This window comes from Xenopus laevis, chromosome 6L (genome assembly GCF_017654675.1).
Source record: "Xenopus laevis strain J_2021 chromosome 6L, Xenopus_laevis_v10.1, whole genome shotgun sequence".
In the NCBI taxonomy this organism is placed as follows: Eukaryota; Metazoa; Chordata; class Amphibia; order Anura; family Pipidae; genus Xenopus; species Xenopus laevis.
In genome coordinates, this window is record NC_054381.1 from 116205719 (window position 1) to 116231902 (window position 26184).

General features: G+C 38.6%; 1 protein-coding gene across 1 annotated transcript in view; it reads left to right on the forward strand.

The window, feature by feature from the left end:
- Window positions 1-26184, forward strand: part of lama3.L (laminin subunit alpha 3 L homeolog) — a 153387-nt gene that overhangs the window by 96074 nt on the left and 31129 nt on the right. The window contains exons 35-44 of the mRNA XM_041566398.1: window positions 325-469; window positions 1077-1217; window positions 2932-3093; window positions 4345-4446; window positions 8784-8867; window positions 10881-11111; window positions 15155-15268; window positions 23078-23196; window positions 23954-24034; window positions 25124-25230. Of these exons, the coding sequence (XP_041422332.1) occupies window positions 325-469; window positions 1077-1217; window positions 2932-3093; window positions 4345-4446; window positions 8784-8867; window positions 10881-11111; window positions 15155-15268; window positions 23078-23196; window positions 23954-24034; window positions 25124-25230 (1286 nt within the window). The remainder of the gene's footprint in view (window positions 1-324; window positions 470-1076; window positions 1218-2931; window positions 3094-4344; window positions 4447-8783; window positions 8868-10880; window positions 11112-15154; window positions 15269-23077; window positions 23197-23953; window positions 24035-25123; window positions 25231-26184) is intronic.

Below are 26184 nucleotides of genomic sequence, written 5' to 3' on the forward strand. Positions count from 1 at the left end.
TTAGCCTATGTAGGACGTCCGGGGATCAATTTGGAGTTGTTTGCAGCCTGCCTGACATTTCTGAGAATTCGTTTCAAATTGGATTCGAGTTTGCAGGTTGATCCTATTTACCCGAGTACCAAAAATTAAATTTTTTAAATAAACTGCAGTTGGTCGAATTTCGAGTTCATGGGAGTTTAAAATAATTATATATATATATATATATATATATATATATATATATATATATATCTAGTAGTATTTCTTTTGTTGGGACTTTTGTTGGGACATCATACTGTGAAACTCATTTCTATAATTCATTTGTCCTACTTGTCTTTCTTGTAGGTGTAAGCCAAGGATAGCGGGGAGACAGTGTGACCGATGTTCTCCGGGTCACTTTCGTTTCCCTGATTGCTTTCCCTGTGACTGTAACCCTGAAGGGACTGAACCACAGATATGCAATCCTCATACAGCCACTTGTCTCTGCAAGGTATTAATGCAAGGTCATAATAATGTCTGTAAAACTCATTTCTTTGTTTAAGATCTTGGGTAAATATAATCTAATGCAGATATTTCTTATCAGTAGTTCTGTAAATCAGAACAATACTATGGTTGTCGATACAATAACATATACCCTACAATGGATCTTAACATACACCCATCCAAATATAAGAAAAGTAAATGCCATTTTACTTTGTTTCCACATAGACCAGTTTGTGCATATTGCAATGTTTTTATCTGCAGTCTTTCTTTTTTGTGTTCTTCAGTGTGTCAGAGAAAAGATTTAGTTCTCTGTAATGTGTGTGGAGCCCCATCCTATTGAATGCATAGTAAATAGACTACAGAATGGTGTTGCAGTAGTATAAAAGGTATAAATAATTTAAAATATGAGTAGGGAGTGTATGGCAATTGTTGGACAGTATTTTTAAATATGTATATCCCTATGAATTCAGATAAGTCTTCGTTTTCCCTGTGCTGGCTTTCTGATTATTTTCTGTTTGTAAGTTGCTGTCCTGGTAATGCAAAAAAAAAAAAACCCCATTATTCTAATATTCAGCCTAGGCAGAATCTATATGTTTCACATTTCTTTCATACAGGAAAATGTTATTGGCCGGAGGTGTGATGTTTGCCGCAGGGGATCCTTCCATTTAGATTCTAATAACCCAAGAGGATGCACACCCTGTTTTTGCTTCGGAGCAACAGATATTTGCCAGCCATCCAATAAATACAGAAAGAAGGTAAACAGGGCCGGTTGCTCTGATTTTTATGTTGGTTAATAAGTTGGTGACTTAATTCAAAATAAATTGATTTTGCAGTATTTAACAGCATTTGCCCAATATTCATTTTATTTTAACAAAATTAATTGTTTGGTTTAATATAAAATGATATAGGACTGTCAGATCTCAATTGCTAATTATTGCAATTAATTCGCCATTAGATGGGGGGCAATAAGCTTAGAGCAGAGTTTTCTGATCAGCCCATCCAGCAGACTGAATATGTAGGCAGGTGTCCTGTGAGTTATAGTAGTAGTAATAAGCAAAACAGCAGTTGTAAAAATAAATGAAGTTCTATTTGTTCCTTCAATGCCAACATTACAATCCAAATGAACACTGACAGGCAAATCTTCAGACATTCAATACACGACCATTCTTTCCAGGAACCTAGCGTCCTTTTTACTTACAGGATTTCTTAAGGTATTACCTTCTAATACCAATGGGCCACTCCTGTTCCACTGCACTCAATGGGATCTCACTATCCCCACCTGCCCTCAGCAACCCAACGCTCCTCACTGGAGGCCCCGTGCTATTCCGGACAGGACTTGTCACGATGGCTACAGTCCCATAGCCCTCTCTTTTCCTATCCTGTTCCCTATCACTACATCCATGACTGGTAGAGGATCTACAAGAGGAAACTTCAAGCAATTTTGGGAGACTGGAGTGACACATGGGTTTTACCACCATCGATTCACATTATTGCCTATGGGAAAGCTTTTTACTGGAGAGTGCAGGAGATTAGTTGCCCAGAGAAGCAGCGATTTTGATAAATAACCCGCCAAGAGTTAATAATGCTGCTAATAAGGATAATTATACTGTCATGGAAATTCACTTACGGAAGACCACATGAGGTAAAAAGATAACGTTTATTTAACTCAAACTCTGTGGATTCTGAACTCACAAAAAGTCATAACCCCAAACAAAGGAAACACATAGGGGCAGATTTACCTAGGGTCGAATATCGAGGGTTAATTAACCCTCGATATTCGACTGTCAAGGTAAAATCCTTCGACTTTGAATATCGAAGTCGAAGGATTTTGCACTATTGCTACGATCGAACGATCGAACGATTAAATCGTTCAAATCGAATGATTCGAAGGATTTTAATCCATCGACTGAAGGCTATTCCTTCGATTAGAAAATTGTTAGGAAGCCTATGAGGACCTTCCCCATAGGCTAACATTGGCCTCGGTAGGTTTTAGGTGGCAAACTAGGGGGTCGAAGAATCGTTCGATTCAAAGTCGAAGGTCGTAGTCGAAGGTTGAAGTAGCCCATTCGATGGTCGAAGTAGCAAAAAAAACATTCGAAATTCGTACTATTTTTCCTCTATTCCTTCACTCGAACTAAGTAAATGTGCCCCATAGACTTGTGAACAAATGAAATAAGTACATATGACATAAGGGCTTTATCCATATTAGAGCATAGAGATATCATTCTACAGCATAGAAAAACAAAAAACTGCTCTTATAACAAATCAGGTGGTTCTGCTTAAGGTCAGGGTCCTAATAACTAAGACTATCTTGAGAAAATAATCCAAGGGGCGAATCTGTATAAACAAAAAAAACTCCTGCTCCATTTCGCATATTCTGATATATTAAGGAAAGATGTTACTCTATCTACAGAGCACTACGTTATATATTGGTACAGTATATGTTATTAAAATGATTATTTACCTTAGTTTGTAGATATGAGGTATTGGAGCCTTGAGACGCCAGAGCAAGCCAGAGTAGCAGTTATTTATAATCCTGGAAGCAACAGTGTTGTAGCAGATGTCCAAGAACTGCCACCATCTGTGCACAATTTATACTGGGTAGCACCAGAGTCCTATTTAGGTGAAAAGGTAAGCTGATTCAAATGCTGCATATTTTCTTTTAATTTATGCTATGCCTCCTTGACTCTAGTTTATGCTATGCCTCCCATTTTTCATGAAAAAGCCTACCATGTTTTATGAAAAAAGCCTCTGAAAATGTTTACATATTATTGCCTGTATAGCTGCCCTAAGCACCATTGCTATTACTAAATTTATAGATTTTGATGAAAAAGAGCTTTATAAGGGCTATGGCAAACAGGACATTTTGTCACTTGCATAAAATCATGCTACACATGGGATAAAAAACACCTGAAAATACCAAAACAATTGTGATTTACTGTGGCCAATAAAACACCCTGTATGCCATTGCCCTTAGACTCTTTTTCTCTTACAAAACTGGTGGTACATAAGTAAAATGCTTATGCATGCAGCTTCTTTAGTCAAAAGCCTTCCTGCATTCTGTGACTCTGTCTGTCTCTGCTTATCTCCAAAACCAGCACAGTGATATGAGAGCTTCAGCAGAACTTAAGTATTAATAACCTTCAAAGCCAAGCAATGAAGCTTTGGCACCCATTGTGTGCCCCTTTACAATTCAACCACGAAGTGCCATCTCCTTTGCCTTTTCACTTTTCCAAGCCCACGTGCTGCCAAGTAACTGTGACAGTGATTGTAATAATATTTAATTTGATTTTGAACCACTGGAATTTGCATGCCCTCCTGTTGTGGCTTTATATGGAAAACGGGGGTGTGATTATACATAGCATTCTGTGTATGGTGCTGCAGGAAAAATGCCACATACAACAGTGTATGAAGAATGCAATGTTCATTTACATCCCAGTCCCCCCCCTCCTGCGTTTTTCAGGAACCATCTTCTCTATCTTATGTTCTTCATACAATAAATGCAGTGTTTGTAGCAGGTAGAAATGATGTAGTGAATGAACGGGATAACGGGAAGTAATTGTTTTATTGGAAATGATGCAAAAGTGTAGCATTGTAAATGTACAGACGCTACACTATGTTTTATCTAAAAATAAAAGCAGAATTGCTGAATTTAAATCTTTCTTTAAAAAACTGTTTAAGACTTTAAAATTGTGGAAAGCGTCCCATTCAAAGGTTGCACGTGTCATTTTAGTAACACTTGCATCTGATTTTAATTTTCTACTACTACACATATTGTAATATCCCATTGAGGAGTTTAGCAGGAATTTACACAGGGCTGTTTTCCATTAAAAGCTGTATTTACATAGTAACAATGATTTTTTTTCTTTTTATTTGAACAAGATTTCTTCTTATGGTGGATTTCTGACTTACCAGTTGAAATCTTTTGGCTTACCAAGTGAAGGCATGGTTCTTTTAGAGAAACACCCAGATGTCCAGTTAACGGTAAGCTAATAGCTGTTTCTTCTATGTTAAAACAGGAAAGCATAAACAAGTTCATTCCAATCCAGGTTACTTCCAATTCAAATCAAAACACTGGGTACACCATCTTTGACTAATGTATCATTTCCTGTCCAACATTTATTTTTTTGGCAAGTGCTTGTCACGTCTGGTGACAGACACCAAGGTTTTGGTCACGACACACTTCTACCAATAACAGCCAGCTTTCACTTCGGGAAAAGCCCTCTGCTACTCGATTGCTGCCAGGTCTTAAAGCGAGAGAACCAAGGCGATAGTTCTAGGCAGACAAGCGAACCATAACATGTGACTTATGGGACAGGGTTAGCGCTAAATGTAGTCTTAGAACAGGCCCAGGTCAAAACCAATCAGTTAGCGCAGTACAGAGTCAGGATCCCGAATAGTAGTCAATAACCGGTAATGGTCAGTTCAGGCAGCAGACAGAAATGGTCAAGCACTGGCAAGGGACTAGGGACAGTAAATCAAGCCAGAATTGTACTCAGGAACTATCTAACAATAGACTTACATTAAACACAGAAAAGTGGATGAGGCACTTTTAAATATTCGAATTTCACGGCAAACACGATGATGGCAGCATCAGTGTGAGTTTAAATGGACACGCATGAGTGGCGCTCAAGTCAAAACCAGGAATCGGTGCACAGAAGAGGAGGCAGCGGGTGTTCCTGCAGGTGCCGCCTGCCACCTCTCAGTTATTACAGTACTACTGTTTGGGGATGATGGAGTCAGTGTCTCCTACTACTGGTGAAAAAAGACTGGCCTTGAAATATAAAACTTCATTAACCAAGCCACAGTGAATGCTTGAGTCATCTACTACTACTACTACCACTCTGGAAATTGGCAACTGATATGCCAATTAATATTTAGCACTTGAACTTGCCTAACGTCCCTAACCTACCATTTTCGGAGATCTGCAGCGTGGATTTTTCCATGAATAATTGGTTCTTTTGGCAAGTGGGAAAGCAGCGTGCACCCGACGCTATAAAAAGCGCAAGTATAGTTGTGGCAACTTGTCTATAATTGAATAGCATTTGAACAGATATACACTTCTTTACAACTTCTGAGTTTGGCCAGCTAGTATGCATTTGTAGAGCTTGTCACTCTTACCTCTTGGGTTTTAACATTTTATTAACATCGGTTCACCCTATATTCCCTACTAAACCTTCCTTTGTTTCCCTTCTCGAGACCTCTGTAGTCACCTCCATAATAGCAATTTATTTTTCTGGGTGTGTCAGTGAGTATGTATATGTTGGAGCAAATACCTGAAATTTTTTGACTCTGGCTCCAATTTTTCCATAAGTAAGCAAGCAACTGAAGTTGAATAAGGAGTGTCCTACCACTTACCTGCATACAATTGGTTGAGCCTGGAATAGGTACCAAAAGAGTCAGTATGGTGGGCAAGTTAAGCTTGGAAGCTGTTATGTTTTGGGTAGCCGAGGATGAGTAGAGTATAACAGTGCTTTATTAGCAGAGTCAACAAATGAGTTAGAACTTTTAAGGTATAACTTGATAGGGTCATGCCCACATGCCTCCGTGGGATACAAAAACTATAAAAGACATACGGAGCTTCAGCAGCACGTTAAATTTAAAGGGGACCCGTCACCCAGATGTAAAAACCTGTATAATACAAGTCCTTTTCAAATTGAACATGAAATCCAAATTCTTTTTTTTTTTTTAACACATACCTGTTATAAACTTGTTTAAAAACTTCAGCTGTCTGAAATCTCTCTCTGCAGGCAATAATACCATTGCCTTAGGCGTAGAGGTGGGGCAGGCAATTATTTCACTTTTCATTCTGCATTTAGTAGATGTAACTGAGCTCTTTACATTCTACCTCCCTCCTACCTGCATGTTATTTTATTTTATAAGGGTTTGTAACTATACAGCTCACATTGAATCTGACAGATGCTGTTTGTTATGCACCACTGTATCTTTTCAAGGCAGAGAGAAAGCTTGCAAGCTATAACGTGATAGATCTGGAATGTTCCTGCCATGTTATAAAACAATCTTGTGTGTATATGCTTATTATAATATACTTTGACTGAATTTTCCTTTGAAGGTTGTTAATGTGTATTGTGTTTTATTGTGAGACTTCATTTAGTGGCCTGTTCTGTAATGCTTTTAAAGGGATAATGTCATGGGAATTTCTTTTTTTAGAATGTATCGGTTAATAGAGCTGGTCCAGCAGAATTCTGCAATGAAATCCGTTTCTCAAAAGAGCAAACAAATTTTTTTATATTTAATTTTGAAATCTGGCATGGGGCTCGATATTGTCAGTTTCCCAGCTGCCCCAGTCATGTGACTTGTGCTCTGATATACTTCAGTCATTCTTCACTGATGTACTGCAAGAACACAAGATAACAGCTGCCTGGTAGATCTAAGAACAGCACTCAATAGTAAAATCCAGGTCCCACTGACACATTCAGTTACATTGAGTAGGAGAAACAACAGCCTGCGAGAAAGCAGTTCCATCTTAAAGTGCTGGCTCTTTCTGAAAGCACATGACCAGGCAAAATGACCTGAGATGGCTGCCTAAACACCAATATTACGACTAAAAAAAAATACACTTGCTGGTTCAGGAATGAAATTTTTATTGTAGAGTAAATTATTTGCAGTATAAACAGTGTGATTTAGAAATAAAAACTTCAACATAAAAATTATGACAGAATTCCTTTAAAGACTTTTAAAGTAGAATTTATTAATTTCCCTTGTGCTACCTTAAAACAAAAATCTGAATTTTTAACCATCTCTTAGGGTTATGTTCCGCTGTGCTCAAAAAACCATCAGGCTGTTGATGGCACAACACTGTTAAAGGAGAATTCAACCCTTAACCAAAATAAACCCTACCCTACGTAGACCCCCCTCCCTCTTCCCCCCCAGCCTAGCTACTACCCCTAAGGGGAAATGCCCCTAACTTTTTACTTACCCCTTTCGGTAATCTAAGACCGGCGAAGCTGCGCATGCGCAGTTTGAGCAATTTCCCAGTTTTCAACAAATGTGCTTGTGCGGAAATGGACAGAAATTGCCGAAGTGCCGGAAGACACGAAGACCCAGAAGATAGCTGCCGTGAACGGCGATCCCTGAATCTGCACCGAGGGGTAAGTAAAAAGTTAGGGGCATTTCCTGGGGGTAGCAACTAAGCTGGGGGGAGACGAGAGGGGGATCTACGAGAGGGGGATCTACGTATGGTAGATGGGTAGGGTATTTTTTAGTTAAGGGTTTAATTCTCCTTTAAGAGCCTGAAGCCAAACACAAGATTATTTGGGCTTGTCAATCTTTAGCCAAAATATTTCTACATCTGATTAACTTTTTTAACTTTTCTCAGCTAGTTCTGGAACCCTGAGGCCATTTGAATGCCTAGCTGACAGATGACAGAACCGTTTTAAAAAACACATATTTGGGCATTGAGTTGCACTGCACAACTTTCATCTGTTTTCTCTATATTTTCGATCTATTGTTAACCCATTATTCATATAAATATCTAGGTAGCTGCAACTCCCCATAATCACAGCGTGATCTATTTTCCAATGCATTTGCATTTGTAAACATTAGTAGGAATAACAGAAGCCCAACAAATACACTCTAGAACTGAGCTCCCAGTAGACCGGAGGCCCACTGTGTAGGTAATCTGTTTGTCTGGATACCCCTAAAACCAGAGAGGAGTCACTATTTTGAGTTTGTATACCTATGTTACCTAGTTAATAACTAAAGTGGTCTGGCCAGATATTGGATTGCTTAGAGAGATCTGGAAACATATGCCAAGACATTCTCTTTTTTCACTTAAGCTTTGACCAGGGTTGGTCAGATGGTTCATGTCTTAATATGAAACTGTATACCCCCATTAGCCCAGGAAAGGAGGTTGCAAGAAGGGGGGACACCATCTAGCCAACAGCTGAAGTCATATACAGTGACATATAATGCCATCTACAGGTCATAAAAATCAGGCAATGATGTCTGAGTGTAAGGTTTGTATCATTGTATGAAATAAACTCTAGTTTTATCTTTGATTTTGGTTGGCTGCTGCTGGAGTGCTTGTTTAACTTGCATGTTGTTTTGCTTTTTACACCTTGCAGTGAGTGAGTTCACTTTTGTATGCAGCAAATCATGAAAGCAGTTCATCCAATTTAAAGAGACAGGTACCCAGAGTGACCTAATATTACTGGTATATTGATTGCAGCTACTTCATAGGGTCAATTGCCATAGCTCTACATGTCTGGAGGGAATGGACTGAGAATAAATGAAAATCATGCACGTTTTTATGTCTGTCCTAAGTATGAAAGTTGCTTTACACTTGATTTCTTTAATAGGGAAGACAAATGCCTATCGTTTATGTGGATCCAAACAATCCGTTACCAGACAGACTGTATTATGGACGTGTTCAGCTCATAGAGGTAAGATCAGATATACCAGCGCATTTTATTGAAATAAGGGGGAAGGATGGGTGAATGAATACACATTTCATTTTACATCATTTTATTACTTATGAACAGGATAATATTATAAAGCCCTTCAAAATATCCAAAATTAATAAATGTACTTCCAAGTTAGTCTGTTTTGGAAAGCATTCCTACTTGCAAATTGCAACTGATATATACTAATATATAACTTGGTTATAAGGTGACCTGTTTCCAATAAATAAATAAAACTCAAACAGTTTTGTTTTGTTACATGGTTATGTAAAGCTGCCTTAATTGCTATGATCAGTGATCAGCATATTGAAGATAGTCATGGAACATTCATTGTTATGTTTTATGTTAGTATTTGTTTATGTACTAAAATCAAGATGAACTTCCACTTACAGTGTAGTTACTTTGAATTTCAGTTGATGTCTTTGTCTAAGCTACATAGATTTTACCAGTTTGATCAGGATGGTTAGTCTCATACTATGTGAGTTGTATCAAGTTATATGACTAATAACAATGCCACTCCTTTAAACCAGCCAGACAGATAATCATAGGAAATATAGAGGGAATCATTTCTGTAAAGGCCTTTAGTAACAGTTCTCCTTAGTGATTAATTGCAGGTACAGGTATGGGACCAATTATCCAGAATGCTTGGGACCTGGGACTTTCCCAATAAGGGTTCCTTCTGTAATTTGGATCTCCATACCTTACGTCTGCTAAAAATCATTTGAACATTAAATAAACTCATTTTAGCTTCAATAAGGATTATATGTTAGCTGAAACAAATAAAAGGAAATCATTTGTAGAAATTAGAATTATCTGATTATATTGGAGTCTGTGGGGAGGTTTCTGGATAAAGGATCCTATATTAATAAAACAACACCAAATATTCATCAGGCGTTGTCCAATAACCCGCTGTATTAAAATTACAAAAATATACTAGTAATGCATTACAGCACATTTGTAAAGCACAGGACTCTTTCCATGCCAGCTAACATCAGGTAGTGCTTCTTTGTTGCTCTGAAATTTACTAGAGATGGCGAATCTGTTCTGTTTCACTTCCCCGAAAAATCAGTGAATTTACCGCAACATTGAAAAATAAGCGAAATGTCAATGGGCGGCAAAATACCCCCCCCCCCACCAGTCCTACACTGCATTTGAAGCAGATAGCTAAGTAATTTGGGCAATAATAAACAGTAGCTTTGGCATGACAGGAAATATTAAAGGCAGATATAACCCCCCAATAGTTCCGCTTCTTTCAAATTCCTGAGGAGTAGATTTATGAAAAGCTTCAAAACATTCATTTGAATTTAATATATTAAGTATCAATTTAAAAAAACAAAATCTAACATTCACCCCACAAAGCACATTTACATGTCCACAACAAATGTTTTTTTATAATTACTCATGGCTTTCTATGGAATTCAACATCCCAGTCAAAGTTCTTTTTTTTTTTTTGCCTGGTCTGGAATGACAAATACACAAGCGTTAAACTAATATCAATTATAAAAATAATGTATATGATATATGAATTACAAATCTACTGAATTGGCCCATTGGCTATTCCCAGTGTTTTTACCCCTGTGCAATTTCCAGCTTGGTCGACAGAAATATGGTGGGATTGATTTATATGGTGCACCATCAGGGTTCAGGTGAGTATCACTTGGAAATGAGTTGTGATCACATGGGCAGGCACACAGCTTCAAGTTGGGCTCTGTGGCCTTCATACTTATCTGTTTTGCTAATAATTTATTTCCTGATTAAGAGTCTGAATGTTGAAGAATCCCACTCACCATCCATCATACCTAGATCTGGATCAAAAGTGTTTTAGAAGAGGGATAGGTGAGCTCAGGCAAATCTTAGGTTACCTAATCTCACCTGTCCTCACCAACCCAATGCAATAGGGTTCTATTTTAAATGAAAGAGTATTCTTTGTTTTTTATATATTGTATTAAAATTATGTGTGGACAAAACATGAGAGCTTGTTTTTGTTTGATGTAGGGAAACTTTAGACATGCAAGTAGTAACAGCATGGTGTCTAGAGAGGAGCTTATGATGATCCTGTCTAATCTGGAGAGACTACATATTCGAGGCCTGTACTTCACTGAGACTCAGCGCCTCACCCTTGGGGAAGTTGGGTTTGATGACATCACAACCTCAGGAAGTGGGGAAATTGCATCCCAAGTTGAGATCTGCTCCTGCCCATCGGAATATGGAGGTGACTCATGCCAGGTAAACACTATCCCTGTCTGGCTTCCTATCTCTTAATACTGTTATGACCAAATCTCCATATCAACACATATAAACAGACACCCCTGCAGGTAGTAGAGGGATAAAAATATATGCACATTGTTATCCTCAATAAATGTCTAAGTGTCTTTACACCATAACATCCGATACATGTGTTTATTATTTCTCTAGATTATTTCCTTACAGTCATGGCAAAGATTTGTACTCATTATAGTTTTCCTCTAATAAAAATAAATAAACTAATAATTATCAGATAATAATCTCATATTTTTTGAGGTGGAAATAAAATTGCAATCACAAGCCTTAATAGCTGAAGCAACAAAAAAAGGTAATATCCAAGTTTACGGCATGTAAGGACTTGCACTGAAAAATGCTGTAGATATTACAGGCATCTGCTGTGCTGAAAAAATGTAGCCCAGAGGAAGCAGTTGCACCAGTGACTTATCCATTACAAACACATGATATTTGTCTGTAGCATTACTCAAGCTATGATTTATAAAGGCAACGAACTAGCAAGGTTTGTCTGTCAAAGGGTGGAGACCTTGTGTTATCAAACACACCTTAATTACATTGCATTCTGCCGAACTGTTTATCAGCCCTCCAGCCACTGAGAATTATTACACAATGTGACTCATGTACTGAAGGTGGAGCGAAATTCAGCTCCATGTGTGACTTGCACTACCTGTGCTTTTATGAGTCAGTTGAACTGCAGTATAAGAAGCCTTTCATGCATGGTGGAAGACAGTTTTAATTGCTTGCACTGAGTACGGAGAAGAATGAGTGCAGACTGAGTGAGTGGGGAAATTGTACAGATCGGGACAATAGATTAAATCTCCAAAAGGATATACATTGGGGATTTTTTAACCAGTATCCAAAATCATGTTCTGCTTGGTACTCTTCTTTGTGGGTTTGGGGATGTGTGAGGGACATGGCACACAGAGGAGGGCAGAATTCCTCCAGATGCCCATCAGGATTAATCAGCAGCAACACGACCTGGATGTTCCCTCTAACAGGGTAAGTACAACTTCTTTTCACTTATGTGCAACACTGTGCAATATGTGCAATATTTTCCTTTTTCCATCAATTATCTATTCACAAGGTACTCAAATCCATGGACTGTCAAAATGAGATTTATAATGTAATATTATTGTATCTTGCTGGGGTTATAAGGAACATTAATGATATTTACAGATAGAAATGCAATGCAAAGCGAATATGTTGTTCAAACAACACCTAATACCCCTGTGTTGTTGTACATGACACTGATGATCTTAAGTGCACAACAGGCCAATTTATAAGAATATGCACACCTGAGAGCAATGGACTCATTAAACTCATTTAGCACTTCCAAAGAAAATACTGAAATGGGATGTAACTGTGTTATGTGCAGTCTTTTCTGCCATGTCTTATACTCAGTAGGGCTCCTTTACAAACCCAAGTGTTAAACTGAAAGAGATAAAATTCCTGCAAATGATTTCCAAGAATTCCAATGCAACAGCAGACACCCGTATGCAGGGTTTACAGCAACTTGTACTTGATCTATCAATGCTCAATTTACAGTCCAGGTTAATAAATCAAGTGTGAAAGTTGTGGCTCAGTCATTTGGCTAGACAAAGTGGGTGTGCATTTTCTGGAGCACAGAAACAGCATTAATATGATATTTATTAGGTTTATAACTGTTTAGTGTGTAGGCACATCAAAGGGAGCCCTAGAAGTGAAACCTTCTGATTGAAGAGCTTCCTTATATCTGTGCACCTTGTTCTTTGCCCCTTGGTGTATTAGTTCTAGGCGTAAGTTGTGTAGCTTTGTGAAAACATTTTTAAATGTGTTAAAATGTTTGCACGTTATGTGTAAATTACCTTAAATGTTTTAATAATTTTCCCTTAATAGTGAAAGCATGACTGTTACCCTCAGAATTCCAAGTATGGAACCTATTTTGCCTTGTTCTTTTTAAACCTGGAATTGTCCCTGTTTGGTTCATTACATACAGGATCAATGCACAACATCATTTTCATGTATTTTTTCCTATATAAACTTGAGACTTTTGCTTTATGTAGATAGTATAGAATCAACCCATTCATCAGACTTTTGTGTTTGGTTACTGCAAATATGTCTGTGCACTTATGTGCCAATTTCTCATCTCACTGCTGATGCCGGAAGCCTGGTTAACCATGTAGTTGCTGGTATTTACTGCCTGGTAGGATTGTCACTCTAATTCACATTCATGTAAAAATAGAAGGGGAGACAGATTAGGGGGAGACCATAAGAGTCGAGAGGGCCTTTGCCTGAGACCCCCTATGGTCATGGCCCTTTGATTGTAGTGCTGGGAAGTCGGTCTAGCCTAAAGCTGGCCATACACTATAAGATCCGCTCGTTTGGCAAGGTCACCAAACGAGCGGACCTTAACCCGATATGCCCACTAACGGCTGGGTGATATCGGGCGAATCCGAACGTTCGGCCCTGGAGCCAAATGATCGGATTACTATGCTACGAATGGGCTCAGACGGGTCGCATGACTGCATCACCTAGCCAATGCAGGCCTGGATCGAAGAAAAAAATCAAACTTGACAGTTCGATAACTGCTCGATTTTTGGCCTGATATCGATCGGGAGGACCTGTCGGGAGCCCCCACACATGGGCAGATAAGCTGCTGAATCTGTCTAAAGGACCAATATCAGCAGCTGCCCATGTATATTATTATAATAATAGAAAAGAAGAAAATTATTGGGAAGTTCTGCAAACAAGACTTCCAAGTCTCTCATATCAAGTAGTATGGAAGGTTCCATTCTTAAAGAATAACAAAATCTTCCTCTAAAAACAGTTTAAATCATGAGTAACTATGTTGCAAGCATAAATGAAATGAGTGAAGGCAAAGGGTTGCTCAGATTTGTATTATGTGTATGTATTTTGATTCAAAGATTAGTACAGGTATGGGACCTGTTATCCAGAATACTTGGGACCTGGGGTTTTCCAGATAATGGATCTTCCCATAACTTGGATCTTTATAGCTTAAATCTACTAGAAACTCATGTGAACATTAAATAAACCCAATAGGCTGGTTTTCCCTCCAATAAGGATTAATTATATTTTAGTTTGGATCAAGAACAAGGTACAATTTTATAAAAATTTGGATCATTTGGATAAAATGGAGTCTATGGGAGATGGCTTTTCCATAATTCAGAGCTTTCTGGATGACGGGTTTCCGGATAACTGATCTCATACCTGTACAGATTTTGCTTTAATGGAATCTGCAACAAGTGTTAAACTATTCTGAATGAAATTATGAAAGAAAAGGTTACATTTAAGTAGATATGTTTGATTGCAGTTTGTGAATACACACAGCATGCTCTAGTAGATGCATTAATTACACTAACAATACATTATTATATTTGACTCACTACCTTTTTTAGTCAGCTCTGGATATTGACTTGACTTGTAGGACAGAACTTCTGCTCCACACTCTTGTTTACATGTGACAGATTAGATCAATTTTGTGTCCTGGTGGTTCTGGGATTTCATTGTAGTCTGGCACTGCAGCAATGCTTACCCAGTAAATCTCAAGCAACACAACAGTTAAATTAACTTTCATATCTCATTGTTTTGATTTGGCCAAACTTTATTTTCAACCCAGAACTCTGTATCAGCAATACATAACCTAAAATGCAGAATAATTATTCCAAAGCAGAGCATATCAAATCTGCATGGAATACATAGTCCACATACTGCAGACCTTACAATTATTGAATTTGTATATTTCGATTTGTGTTCTCATTTCAGCCAGACTGTGAAATCTGTGTTCATGTAATTTGTGATCATTAACCAAATCTGTATTTTGGCCATGTCTGACAGTAATTAAACAAGATACAACTAGTAAAACTCTCTGATATATTTCCCCAATAAAACTAGCGATTGTTTTGCAGAGGTTAATGTCTAACTAGTGTAATTGTTTTTATTGTAGTAGACAAATGTCTTCGTATTGGAATGTTTCCAAAATGTCTTCAGTATGTTCATCTTCTTTTCTGTAGCAATGTGCCCCTGGAAACTATCGGGATAATACCGGATTGTTCTTGGGAAAGTGTGTCCCATGCACGTGTAATGGACATTCCACAAGGTGTCAAGATGGTTCCGGAATATGTATTGTAAGTAGTCACTGACACTCTTCTGTGAAGCACAGTTATGCACCCATATAAGAATATTAGAGGGCTCACTTACTATTAGCATATACAAACAACAGCTTGTGAAGAGGTGCAAGACTGCCCCCATTAAAATATGATTTACCTGACTCACCTACCCTCTCTATCACTGTGTCCTTGTATCTGTTGTGCTTAGCCATGAACTATGAATGAACACCTTTCAGTTAATTCATAGTATGATGATGGAGACAATTTGCAATTGGTTTTCATTTTTTATTATCTGTGGTTTTTGAGTTATTTGGCTTTTTATTCAGCAGTTCAACAGTTTGCCGTTTCAGCAATCTGGTTACTAGGGGCCAAATTACCCTAGCAACCATGCACTGATTTGAATTGGAGACTGTGTTATGAATAAGAGATGGCCTGAATAGAAAGATGACAAATAAAAATGACCAATAAAATGTGTAGCCTTACAGAGCATTTGTTTTTTCTTAGATAGGGCCAGTGACCCCCATTTGAAAACTAGAAAGAGTTAGAAAAAAGCAAATAATTCAAAAACTATAAAATATAAATAATGACGACCAATGAAAAAGTTGCTTAGAATGGGCCATTCTATAACATACTAAAAGTTAACTTAAAGGTGGACCACCCCTTTAATACTTTGCTTAAACAACTGTTAATTAAAGTACTTGCTGCCCTTTACTCTCCTCTTGCACTTGAATGGCGTGCAAATAAGGTGCATGCATGAACACACACTCCCTGTGCCAGCATGCTGCTCCTTGTATGGCTGATACAACTAATCTGTATGTTAAAGGTTTCTGTAATTATATTGATCACATAATTCACAGTGTTTTGAGTTAGCTAAGTAAACAAAACACATCCTGTACATGGCAAAACAAATCGTGTACATGGCTGGGCATATTTTCTGTATATTTGCATTCAGAAACTTCAGGGAATAAGTGCAGGACATCTACCTCTGATTACTGGGGGAACTCTCCTTTTAAATTGTATGTAAAATGCCCCGGAGGAGCAAAAGTAGGAGTCTCCCATTTATATTTAAAAATGCCAATGACCAGAATACGATTCTCAAAATGTACTATATTCACAAACATTAACGTGGAAAACAAATGGCCATCAGGCTGTTATAGTAAAGTTCCCTCTGATCTGCACCTTATACATAAAGCACAATGACTGCTGAGTAATCAACAAATACACATGGTGTAGGGAAGCAGCACACTGCAAGTAACTAATCTGTGCCCAGTAGAGATGAGTGTGTGAATTGTTGTCTGAGAAATCTCAAGAAAGAGATTCTGACTAAATGGTGAAGTACAAATTCAGTCTTCAAACCAGGAAGGCTCCATAGTTATAAATTAGCAGTCCAGAGAGCCAGGGGGTTGTATGACCTAATAAAGGTCTGGGCATCGAAGAGGATCCCATGGTCAGAAATTATGAAATGTTTCACTACAATGGTTGTATTTAAGGGCCATATTCACCATCCCACATGCAGGGGTTTATTGATATAAATGGATATTGGGAATGGGATTAAGGAATTACTGATTATTGGGGGTTGAGGAAAATAAGATGGTCTTGCTCTATACTTTCTGCTGGTGCCCTCGGACCTCTAGCTGTGGCTCTATGCAAAGAAACTCTCATGCCATTCACCACTCCACATGCTAAACAAGCTCTGGCCAGATCTTTAGCTGTACTTTAGCACATTTTTAGAAATATGATAGACTAAAGGGGATGTCCAGACAAAAACTAGAAAAAAATCAATACAAGTAAGTTGCTATTGGATGCTGTGTTTGTGTATACCTTTCAGCTCTCTAGATTTGACGCTTAAAACATTGCAGCAGAAACCACTTCCCACCCTAGTCTGTTCATCAGGTAGCTTCTGCTACATTATTTTAAGGGGCAGATTTACTAAGGGTCGAAGTGAATTTTCGAAGTTAAAAACTTTGAATTTCAAACTATTTTTTGGGTACTTCGACCATCGAATAGGCCTAAATTCGACTTTGATTTGAATTGAAAATATTTTGAATATTCGACCATTCGATAATTCGATATTGTAAAAATTATTAGAAAGACTTTTGGGCTAAAAATTTTGTTTTGAGGTGGTTCCCCTTTAAATTACAATGTAAATCTTGGAGGTATCGATAAGGCACTGGCACTGTTAGAATAATAGAACTGGGTTGAAAGGTAGCAATTAATCCTCACTTAGCCATGGCATAGATTTGCTAGTTGTATTGCTCAACAAATACAGTAAAAGCTACCTTGGAAATAAAAAACCTGGGGCCCAGGAGTGAAACAATATTGCATAGGAAGGTGATGGACTTTACCCCTAGCCTTAGATCAAACACAAGAGAAATGCTGTTCCCAAGGCAGGAATGCCAGCTGAGCAAATGCTCAGTAACACTTAGCAAAACACAAGCAATGTAAAGTTATAATGAAAACAAAAAAGTTTGCTCCAAAGGTTAATAGTAATCCTCATGTTATCATCTGACTCATTGCACATTCATTTTTTATTGGCCATCTATGAACTTGTCTAATATGCTGAATGTTCTGTAAATGTTTACTTGCATATACTTCCTTATTAGCGGTTACATTATATATTAGTGGGCCTTAGAAAATACCCCCTAAGGTCCTACCATGGTAGCATCCCAACATAATCATCATTTGGTGTGCTGTCTGAAAGTACATGAACTGAAAAAAGTGTTTGAAAGATGAGCCGCCCGTTTAAAGGGGTGGTTCACCTTTAAGTTAACTTTTAGTATGTTATAGAATGACCAATTCTAAGCAACTTTAATAGAATACAAATAATAGAAAAACTTGCAATCGATTTCGGCGGATCCGACGCACTGCTCCAAAACGCAGGCGTCAAGTCGGATGCGACGGAAAATAAGGTAAGCACTACAAATGTCGGATGGTGTTGCAGCGTTCATCCGATTGTCGGATGCAGCGTCTGATGAATGCTGCAACACCATCTGACATTGCTATAGCTAACCTTATATTCTGTAGCATCCGACTTGACGCCTGTGTTTTGAAGCAGCGCATCCGATCTGCCGAAATCGATTGCAAGTAGTCCGTGTAGTTCTACCCTAAGGGCAGGACTACAGGGGTGATTCTGCCGCGATCCGACATCTTGCGCAAAATAGCAGGCGTTACGTTGGATGCAACGGAAATAAGGTAAGTAATGCCAGTGTTGGATCATGTCGCATTGTTGATGTGACACGACTGTCGGATGCAGACACAGCGTCTGCATCCGACAGTCGCGTTGCATCAACGTTGCAACACGATCTGACAATTGAATTACTTACCTTATGTCCATCGCATCCAACATACCGCCTGCAATTTTGCGCAGCGCCTTGAATCGCGGCGGAATCGGTCGTGTAGTCTTGCCCTAAGGGTTCAGATTTGGATCATCTGAACACAAGGAGGTGGATTTTTAGTTAAAACGTATCTTTTGGAATTTGATTGCAAAACAACATTTAAAGGAGAACAAATACCATTTTCCAATTGGGGTTCCAAATGTTAGGCACCCCCAAGTGACTACTTTTACTTACCTGCGAGCACTACGGAGCTATCCAATTCCTGCTTCTTCGGGTTTTCAAATTTCCCGGGGAAGATGTATGCGCAGTATAGCGAAATAGACGGCTTTTTCGTTAATGTTTGTCTTCGCTCTACTGCACATGTGCAGCTGCGAGAAGACCTGAAGAAGCAGGAAGAGGATCGCTCCATAGTGCTTGCTAGAAGAACCCCAGGCCAGTGCAGTTTTCTGCTGATAGGAGCACTTGCCCGGGGTGTCAGGTAAGTAAAAGTAGTCACTTGGGGGTGCCTAACATTTGGCACGCCAAGGGTAAAATGGTAGTCGTTCTCCTTTAAACTTGATTATTCAGATATAACATTGCTATATAGTGAGAGAATTGGAAATTGCACGTTTCTCTCCTTTTTTTTTTTTTTTTAAAGGTAATGCTTTATTCGTTTAAACACATAAAACACTTACAAACATTAAACAGTTTTATTACAATCTTGTGTCGATGTCGTTATTGTAGCATGATTGGTACATATTAGTTCTCTCTTTTGGGTCTTACCACTGCAGTAAATGTGTCAGAGTCATCAGAGGGCTTTTCATTCCCTCTCATTCCGTGATTGCAAGCCCGGGCCCGACTCCCACCATGGGCTCCATATTTTATCAAATTTACGGGTTGTGCCTCTAGTTTCATGCGTAAGCTTAATCATGGGAATAGCCTCGTCAACTAATTTTATCCAGGAGTCCCTGGTGGGAGGGTTGGGCCCCATCCAATGCATAATAACACATTTTTTAGCATAGTACAACAAAACTCGAAACCTAATTTTTGCATGTACAGTGGGGACTAATTGGTCCACTATCCCCAGTAGGCACACCTGAGGTGAGGTCACCTGTGGAAAATCTAGGGTAGTTGCTAGGGCAGCCATTACCTGAGACCAATAGGCTTTTATTATCGGGCAGGCCCAGATCATGTGTAAGAAGTTTGCTGCCATTTCACCACATCTAGGGCAATTGTCGTTGTTTCTTTTACCCATAGCCTTAAGTTTTATGGGGGTTGTATATAACTGATGGAATGTTTTGTATTGAATCAGTTTATCTCTCACGGATATTAAGCTGATATATATTGACTCTGTCGCTTCCTCCCAGTCCTCCTGGGTGAGCTCTGGTACAAGTAATTGCCATTTATTTTGTGCCTTGTGGAATGGAGGGGGGATACTTGCTAATAGGTTGTGGTATAATTTAGATATTAGTTTGGTGGGTTGCTCTACTGCCAGGGACTCTTCCATTGCCAATGTAGTCAACACCGGGGAAAGAGTTCCAAACTGTGCCCTGAATAGTTGACGGATTTGAAAGTATCTAAACAGGGGAATGTGAAGTGGAGCACATTTGTCTTGGAGCTCTTGAAATGACAGGAATGTGTTATTTATTAGCAGGTCACCCAGAAATTTTATACCCCGTTGTGGCCAATATAGAAAGCCGTCCAGATTCCGAAAATGTGGAAGATTGGCATTGCCCCATAATGGGAGGGAGGAAATCAAACGCAAGGGTTGTTTTTTAAGCTGTTTCAGTCCTTGACACCAAGCTTTATGGGGTGTAGTGATAGAGGAGGGTAAGTTGCCCATGTCTGTGAGCTTGCGATATGGTAGATTCTTAAGGCCCTCTAAGGACCCTGCTACGTTGGCTTGCAAAGCCATGTTGGGGTTGTATGGGTCAGGATGAAACCACCAGTGTAGGTAATAGATTTGGGATGCTAGGTAATATAGGTGGAAGTTGGGCAGGGCCAGTCCTCCCTCATCTTTATCAGCTGTCAACTTTTCCCAGGCCAGCCGTGGTACTTTTTGGTTCCATATAAAGGGGAGAATGAGATGATTGATTTTTTTAAACACCGAGCTGGGAATATGGATTGGAGCGTTGTGTAGATGATATAGGATTTTGGGGAGGTATATCATTTTGATAAGATTTATTCTCCCCCACATTGTAAGTGGGAGATTTGCCCAGCCTCGAAGGTCAGCTTCTAGTTTTGTGAGTATCGGATTGAGGTTGATCTGTACGAAGGTGGACAGGTCCCCTTGTATATTCAGACCCAGGTACTTAAATTCCTGCGCCCACGTTAGCTCTACATTGGGGGGGAGAAGGGGAGTAGGCTGTTTGTCGATTGGAAAGAGTATGGATTTATCCCAGTTAACTTTAAGGCCTGAAAAAACGCCAAACTGTCCTACTAACGTGAGCAGAGCCAAGAGGGAAGCTTGGGTGTCGGCAAGATATATTAACATGTCGTCCGCATATAAGGAGATTTTTTCCGTAATGGGGCCGAGAGTTAAGCCAGAAATTTGTTGAGATTCCCGGATGGCAATAGCCAATGGTTCAATGGCTAAGGCAAATAGAAATGGTGACAGGGGACAGCCCTGCCTCGTACCTCGATGTAATCGAAACGGAGCAGATATAAGACCATTAACCCTTACCCTTGCCGTTGGCCGTTGGTACAGTATTTGGATCCATTTAATAAATTGGTCACCCAGATTAAATCTGCGTAATGTTTCCCAGAGATAGGGCCATTCAATGGAGCACGTTTCTCTCCTTTTAATAATGGACCGTGTGGGTATACACTAATAGCTTAAGGGATGCCAGACTTGACCCTAGACCTGATGTGAAGCACAGCTTGCAGTATCATCAACCCTGTAACAACTGAAACTGGCACGCAAAACAGCTGAATGGTCTTAGAACAAACCCCCCTGTAATAATGCTAAATGACGTCATTAATGCTGAAGGATGAAAGAACCACAGACTCTTTTTTTTTATGACATTCGTTGTAAATATATGTACCCTGTCCCTTTAAAAAAGAAGCAGTCATGTAACGTGAGTAATTCAGCACCTTTTAGGGAGTGCCTCAGAATATGGTTCATTGCGCAGACAGGACAAGCTATTACAGGATTTTTGTGCTGCAGAATGAGAACACAGTGTAGGGATCCATCATGTACAATCAGCGACTCCAGATTTCATCACGTCTCCATTGAATACATGTGCCCGTTATCATCATCATGTGGTCTGGAAAATAACCACTCTTATCGGCATGAAACTATCCCATAACAGACAGGCAGGCAATATAATATGCATTGTTTCATTTGGCGTGAGAAGTAACAGCTGTGAGACATGGTCTTTGCCTGATAATGGATGTAACCTCAATTTGCATAAATACTGCATTAACACATTTCAACATTTAAAAGCCTAATTGTTATGCCATAAGTAAGGTTATGCAGGGATAGGTAACCCACTTATAAGGCATTGCACTGACAGATAAGCAACGAATCAGGCAAGAATCCTTCCTCGAAGCAGTCACTTTGGGGAATGGATTTTGCTGCTTTTCTGAGAATGTTACATTAAAGGGGTTGTTCACCTTTAAATTAACTTTTAGTATAATGTAGAGAGTGATATTATAAGACTTTGTAATATTTGTAGTTTTTTTCAGTTATTTAGCTTTTTATTCAGCAGCTCTGCAGTTTGCATTTCACCAATCTGGTTTCTAGGCTCCAAATTACACCAGAAACTATGCACTGATTTGAATAAGAGACTGGAATATGAATACGAGAGGACCTGAATAGAAAGATGAGTAATAAAAAGTAGCAATAACAATACATTTGTAGCCTTACAGAGTATTTGTTTTTTAGTTGGGGTCAGTGACCCCCATTTGAAAGCTGGAAAGAGTCAGAAGAAGAAGGCAAATAATTCAAGAAAAGAAAAAATTAAGGCAAATTGAAAAAATGCTTAGAATTAGCCATTCTATAATATACTAAAACTTAATTTAATGGCAAGCCAGTCCTTTAAGGTTTTTTGGATCATAAATTCCAACAAATGGACACCTACTGCATTTCCTTCAATAAATATTTCAGTATGTTAAAACCCCTTTCTGAAAAATGTTCAGTCTGGTGTGTGTATCAATAAAGAGAAACATATTCAAATGCTGGATTTTTCTATTCAGTATTTGATAACTCTTGCTCTTTAGATTAAACTGTCAGTTAGTAAGCCTGAGAGCCCCTTTCCTTGTGGCACAAAGTAGACCACATAGCATGGGCTTATTTTATGATTTGATATTTGACCTAAACCCCCTACCATTCAGATTATCCCAGTTTGACCATGGGTCAGACAAAGATCCACCAATAAAGCACATTATTATATGTTTGGCCACCTTTAATCTGGGTTCCATATAAAAAGAGTAAGAAACCTTATGTACATAGAGTGAAAAAGGCACGCCACTCCTCACTGTTCCCAAGCAATTTGTATACTCTCTTTTGCAGAACTGTCAGCATAACACAGCAGGTGACCATTGTGAATTCTGTAAAGAAGGCTATACTGGGAATTCAACACTAGGAAACTGCCGCCTGTGCCCATGTCCTCTTTCGGTACCATCTAACAGGTATTATTATTCACTGGATAACTGGAACTTTATTTTACAGAGCCCTTTTGGTGCATGGCTGCAGAGTATAATACTGGTATAGGGTCCGTTAAGCAGAAACCCATTATCCAGAAAGCTCTGAATTACATAAAGGCCATCTCCCATAGACTCCATTTTATCGAAATCATCCAAGTTTTTAAAAATGATTTCCCTTTTCTCTGTAATCACAAAGCAGTAGCTTGTACATTATCCAAACTAAGATATAATTAATCCTTATTGGAAGCAAAACCACCCTACTGGGGTTATTATGATTTTCTAGTAGACTTAAGGTATGAAGATCTAAATTACGGAAAGATCTGTTATCCAGAAAACCTCAGGCCCTGATCATTCTGGATAACAGGTCCCATACCTGTACTGGATTGTAGTTATGGGAAATCCATATCCCTGTTGATGTTGTTGATGCACATTTCCCATCATAACTCCAGCAGCCGAGGGCTGATAAAGGAAGAAGGTTCAAAAGCTGTCCCGTCTCCTGCCAACAATCACTCAAGTGCACCAATGTTTGAAAGCAATTGGCATATGAGTGATTTGGGGATGGATCTAAGAATTTTGTCTGGTGCCCACTGAGCTATTTCTTGCTGTGGATAGGGTTAGCACAAATACAGGCAAAGCTTTCACTGGAACCCAAAGCAGTTTTTCCCTAAAAGCTTTGTAGTGAAAGTGTAAGCTGGTTGTCCTTATGTGCTTTGCTCAGTCTTGCATTTTTCTTACTTTCCAGCTTTGCAACAGGATGTGTTGGAACCGGCAGGAACATGAGATGTATGTGCAAGCCAGGCTATGCTGGGGTGAGCTGTGAAAGGTGAGAACCAGGAGCTGAAAGAATATTTAGTATACAACAAATGAGATTAGGACATTTGATATTATATATCTGGCCAGCAGTTTCAGAAAAGCATGTTTGCTGATTCCCTATAAATATTGATCGTTATCTATGGCTCCCATTCACCAGCACAGGAAGAACTACGGAATGCAGGTGTTTATTTATTTATTTTTTTGGCTTGAAAATGCTCACTAGTTAGTAGCTGCACTGCCCGGCAATTTCCATTTGGCTGATTGGGAGCTTCTGGAGGTGATCATCTGTCCTTTCCAACAGGCATTAGCTGTAAGGTTGCACAAGAAAAGAAGACATTTAACAATATACAGTAGTTCCCAAACTGTATGAAAGCTTTTTAAAATACATGTCTAAGAATTACATTGTAAGTTCTATTGAGCTCTTATCCTCTAGATCAATTAGTAGCAATACAGTTAGTCATTTGTATTTTTGATGTATACCCTTATTGCAGAACAGCAGAATATGTTATAGATTTACTTGTATGTGCTAATAATAATAATAATAATGATTATATGTTGTAATAAAAACATTTCTGCAACAATTTATTTATCAAAGGTCAAGTTTGCAAGGTTTACAAGGTCTGTCTCGAATAAACTCACAACTTGAATGTTTGCTTTTTAATGAAAAAAAAAACTGAATGTAAAAAGCTTGATGGAATGCAATTGAATTTATCAAGTTATAGGCTAAAAATACCTCAAATTTATTGAGTTTTCGAGCACAAACCAGCACATAAAAACCCAAAAATCAAAAAACATCTTCAAATGGTTAAAGGGGCCTCTACTTCTACATGAGAAGGAGAAGCTGGATTATTTTTGGATTCGGGCTTTTAACAGCTTTGGGGCATAATAGATCACGAAAAATTCATGTTTTTTTCCCCAAAAAATTCAAGGTTTTTTTGTGAAATTACCCTTGAAAAACACAACTCGACCTTTAATAAATAACTTAATATCTTAACTTTTTCAATATGATATTTAGAAATAACAACACAGTGGATTAAGTGGTTTATTCTGGCCTCAGTTTCTGTTTAGTAAAAACCATGTTATTTCTGTTGTATTGCAGATGTGCACCAGGGTATTATGGAAATCCATTAAAGTTTGGAAGTAGCTGTCAGCCCTGCAACTGCGGGAATAATGGTCAGCTGAGAAGCTGCGACCCTTTGACTGGAGGTGAGAGAGAATATTATTCATCAGCTTTCTTTAAGCACATAAGCCTTTATACATTACATTTTTGGCTAACTAACTATATTAGAAACATTTTTTATTTTTCACAGCCTGTCTATTTATCCAGTTTTTATTTTACACTGAACAATTCCTTTAACATCTACAGTATATGCTTAGTTCATTTTTTGTAACATCTGTATGGCAGTCTCTCTCTTACATCATTTTGAAATAACAGCAACTTAGGTCTCACCACAATATCTCAGTGGGATGCTATTATACTTTAGATTTGCTGTTGGATAGCCAAGATTTAGCTTTCGGACAGATACCACTTACATTTTCGTCTAGAATATGCTGGCATAAAGTGTAGAAAGCTGTACTGTTCTTTGTAGAAAGCAAAGCACAGCAGCAACATAATCACTTGCAAAGGTTTATGCATTTGGATAAAAATGATCAATTTGATTTATCCTTAAGACGAGGGTTCACAACCTTTTCTACCAGTGAGCAACATTCTGATTTAAAAAGAACTGGGAAGCATGAAAAAAGTTCCTGTGTGGGACAAAATATGTATTGTGACTGGCCATTTAGAAGCCCCTGTGATGATTGGCAGGCTATAGGAGGCTCTGTTGGGCTGTACACCAGGTTTTTATGCAACCAAAACTTACCTCCAAATCAAGAATTAAAAAATAAGAACCTGCTTTGAGGCCACTGGGAGCAACATCCAAGGGGCTGGTGAGAAACATATTGCTCACAAGCCACTGGTTGGGCATCACTGCCTTAAGAGATACCTTCATATATTTATTTGAAATCATGTGTCATTGCAAAGTTAATTGTCATTGCTTTTCATGGCTTTCTTCTTATAGTACGATCCAACCTGCATACTAAAAAGGCACACAGGGCATAAGCTTTTCAAACGTCTATGAAGATGTATAAACATTTGCAGTAGAAATACTAATTATCATC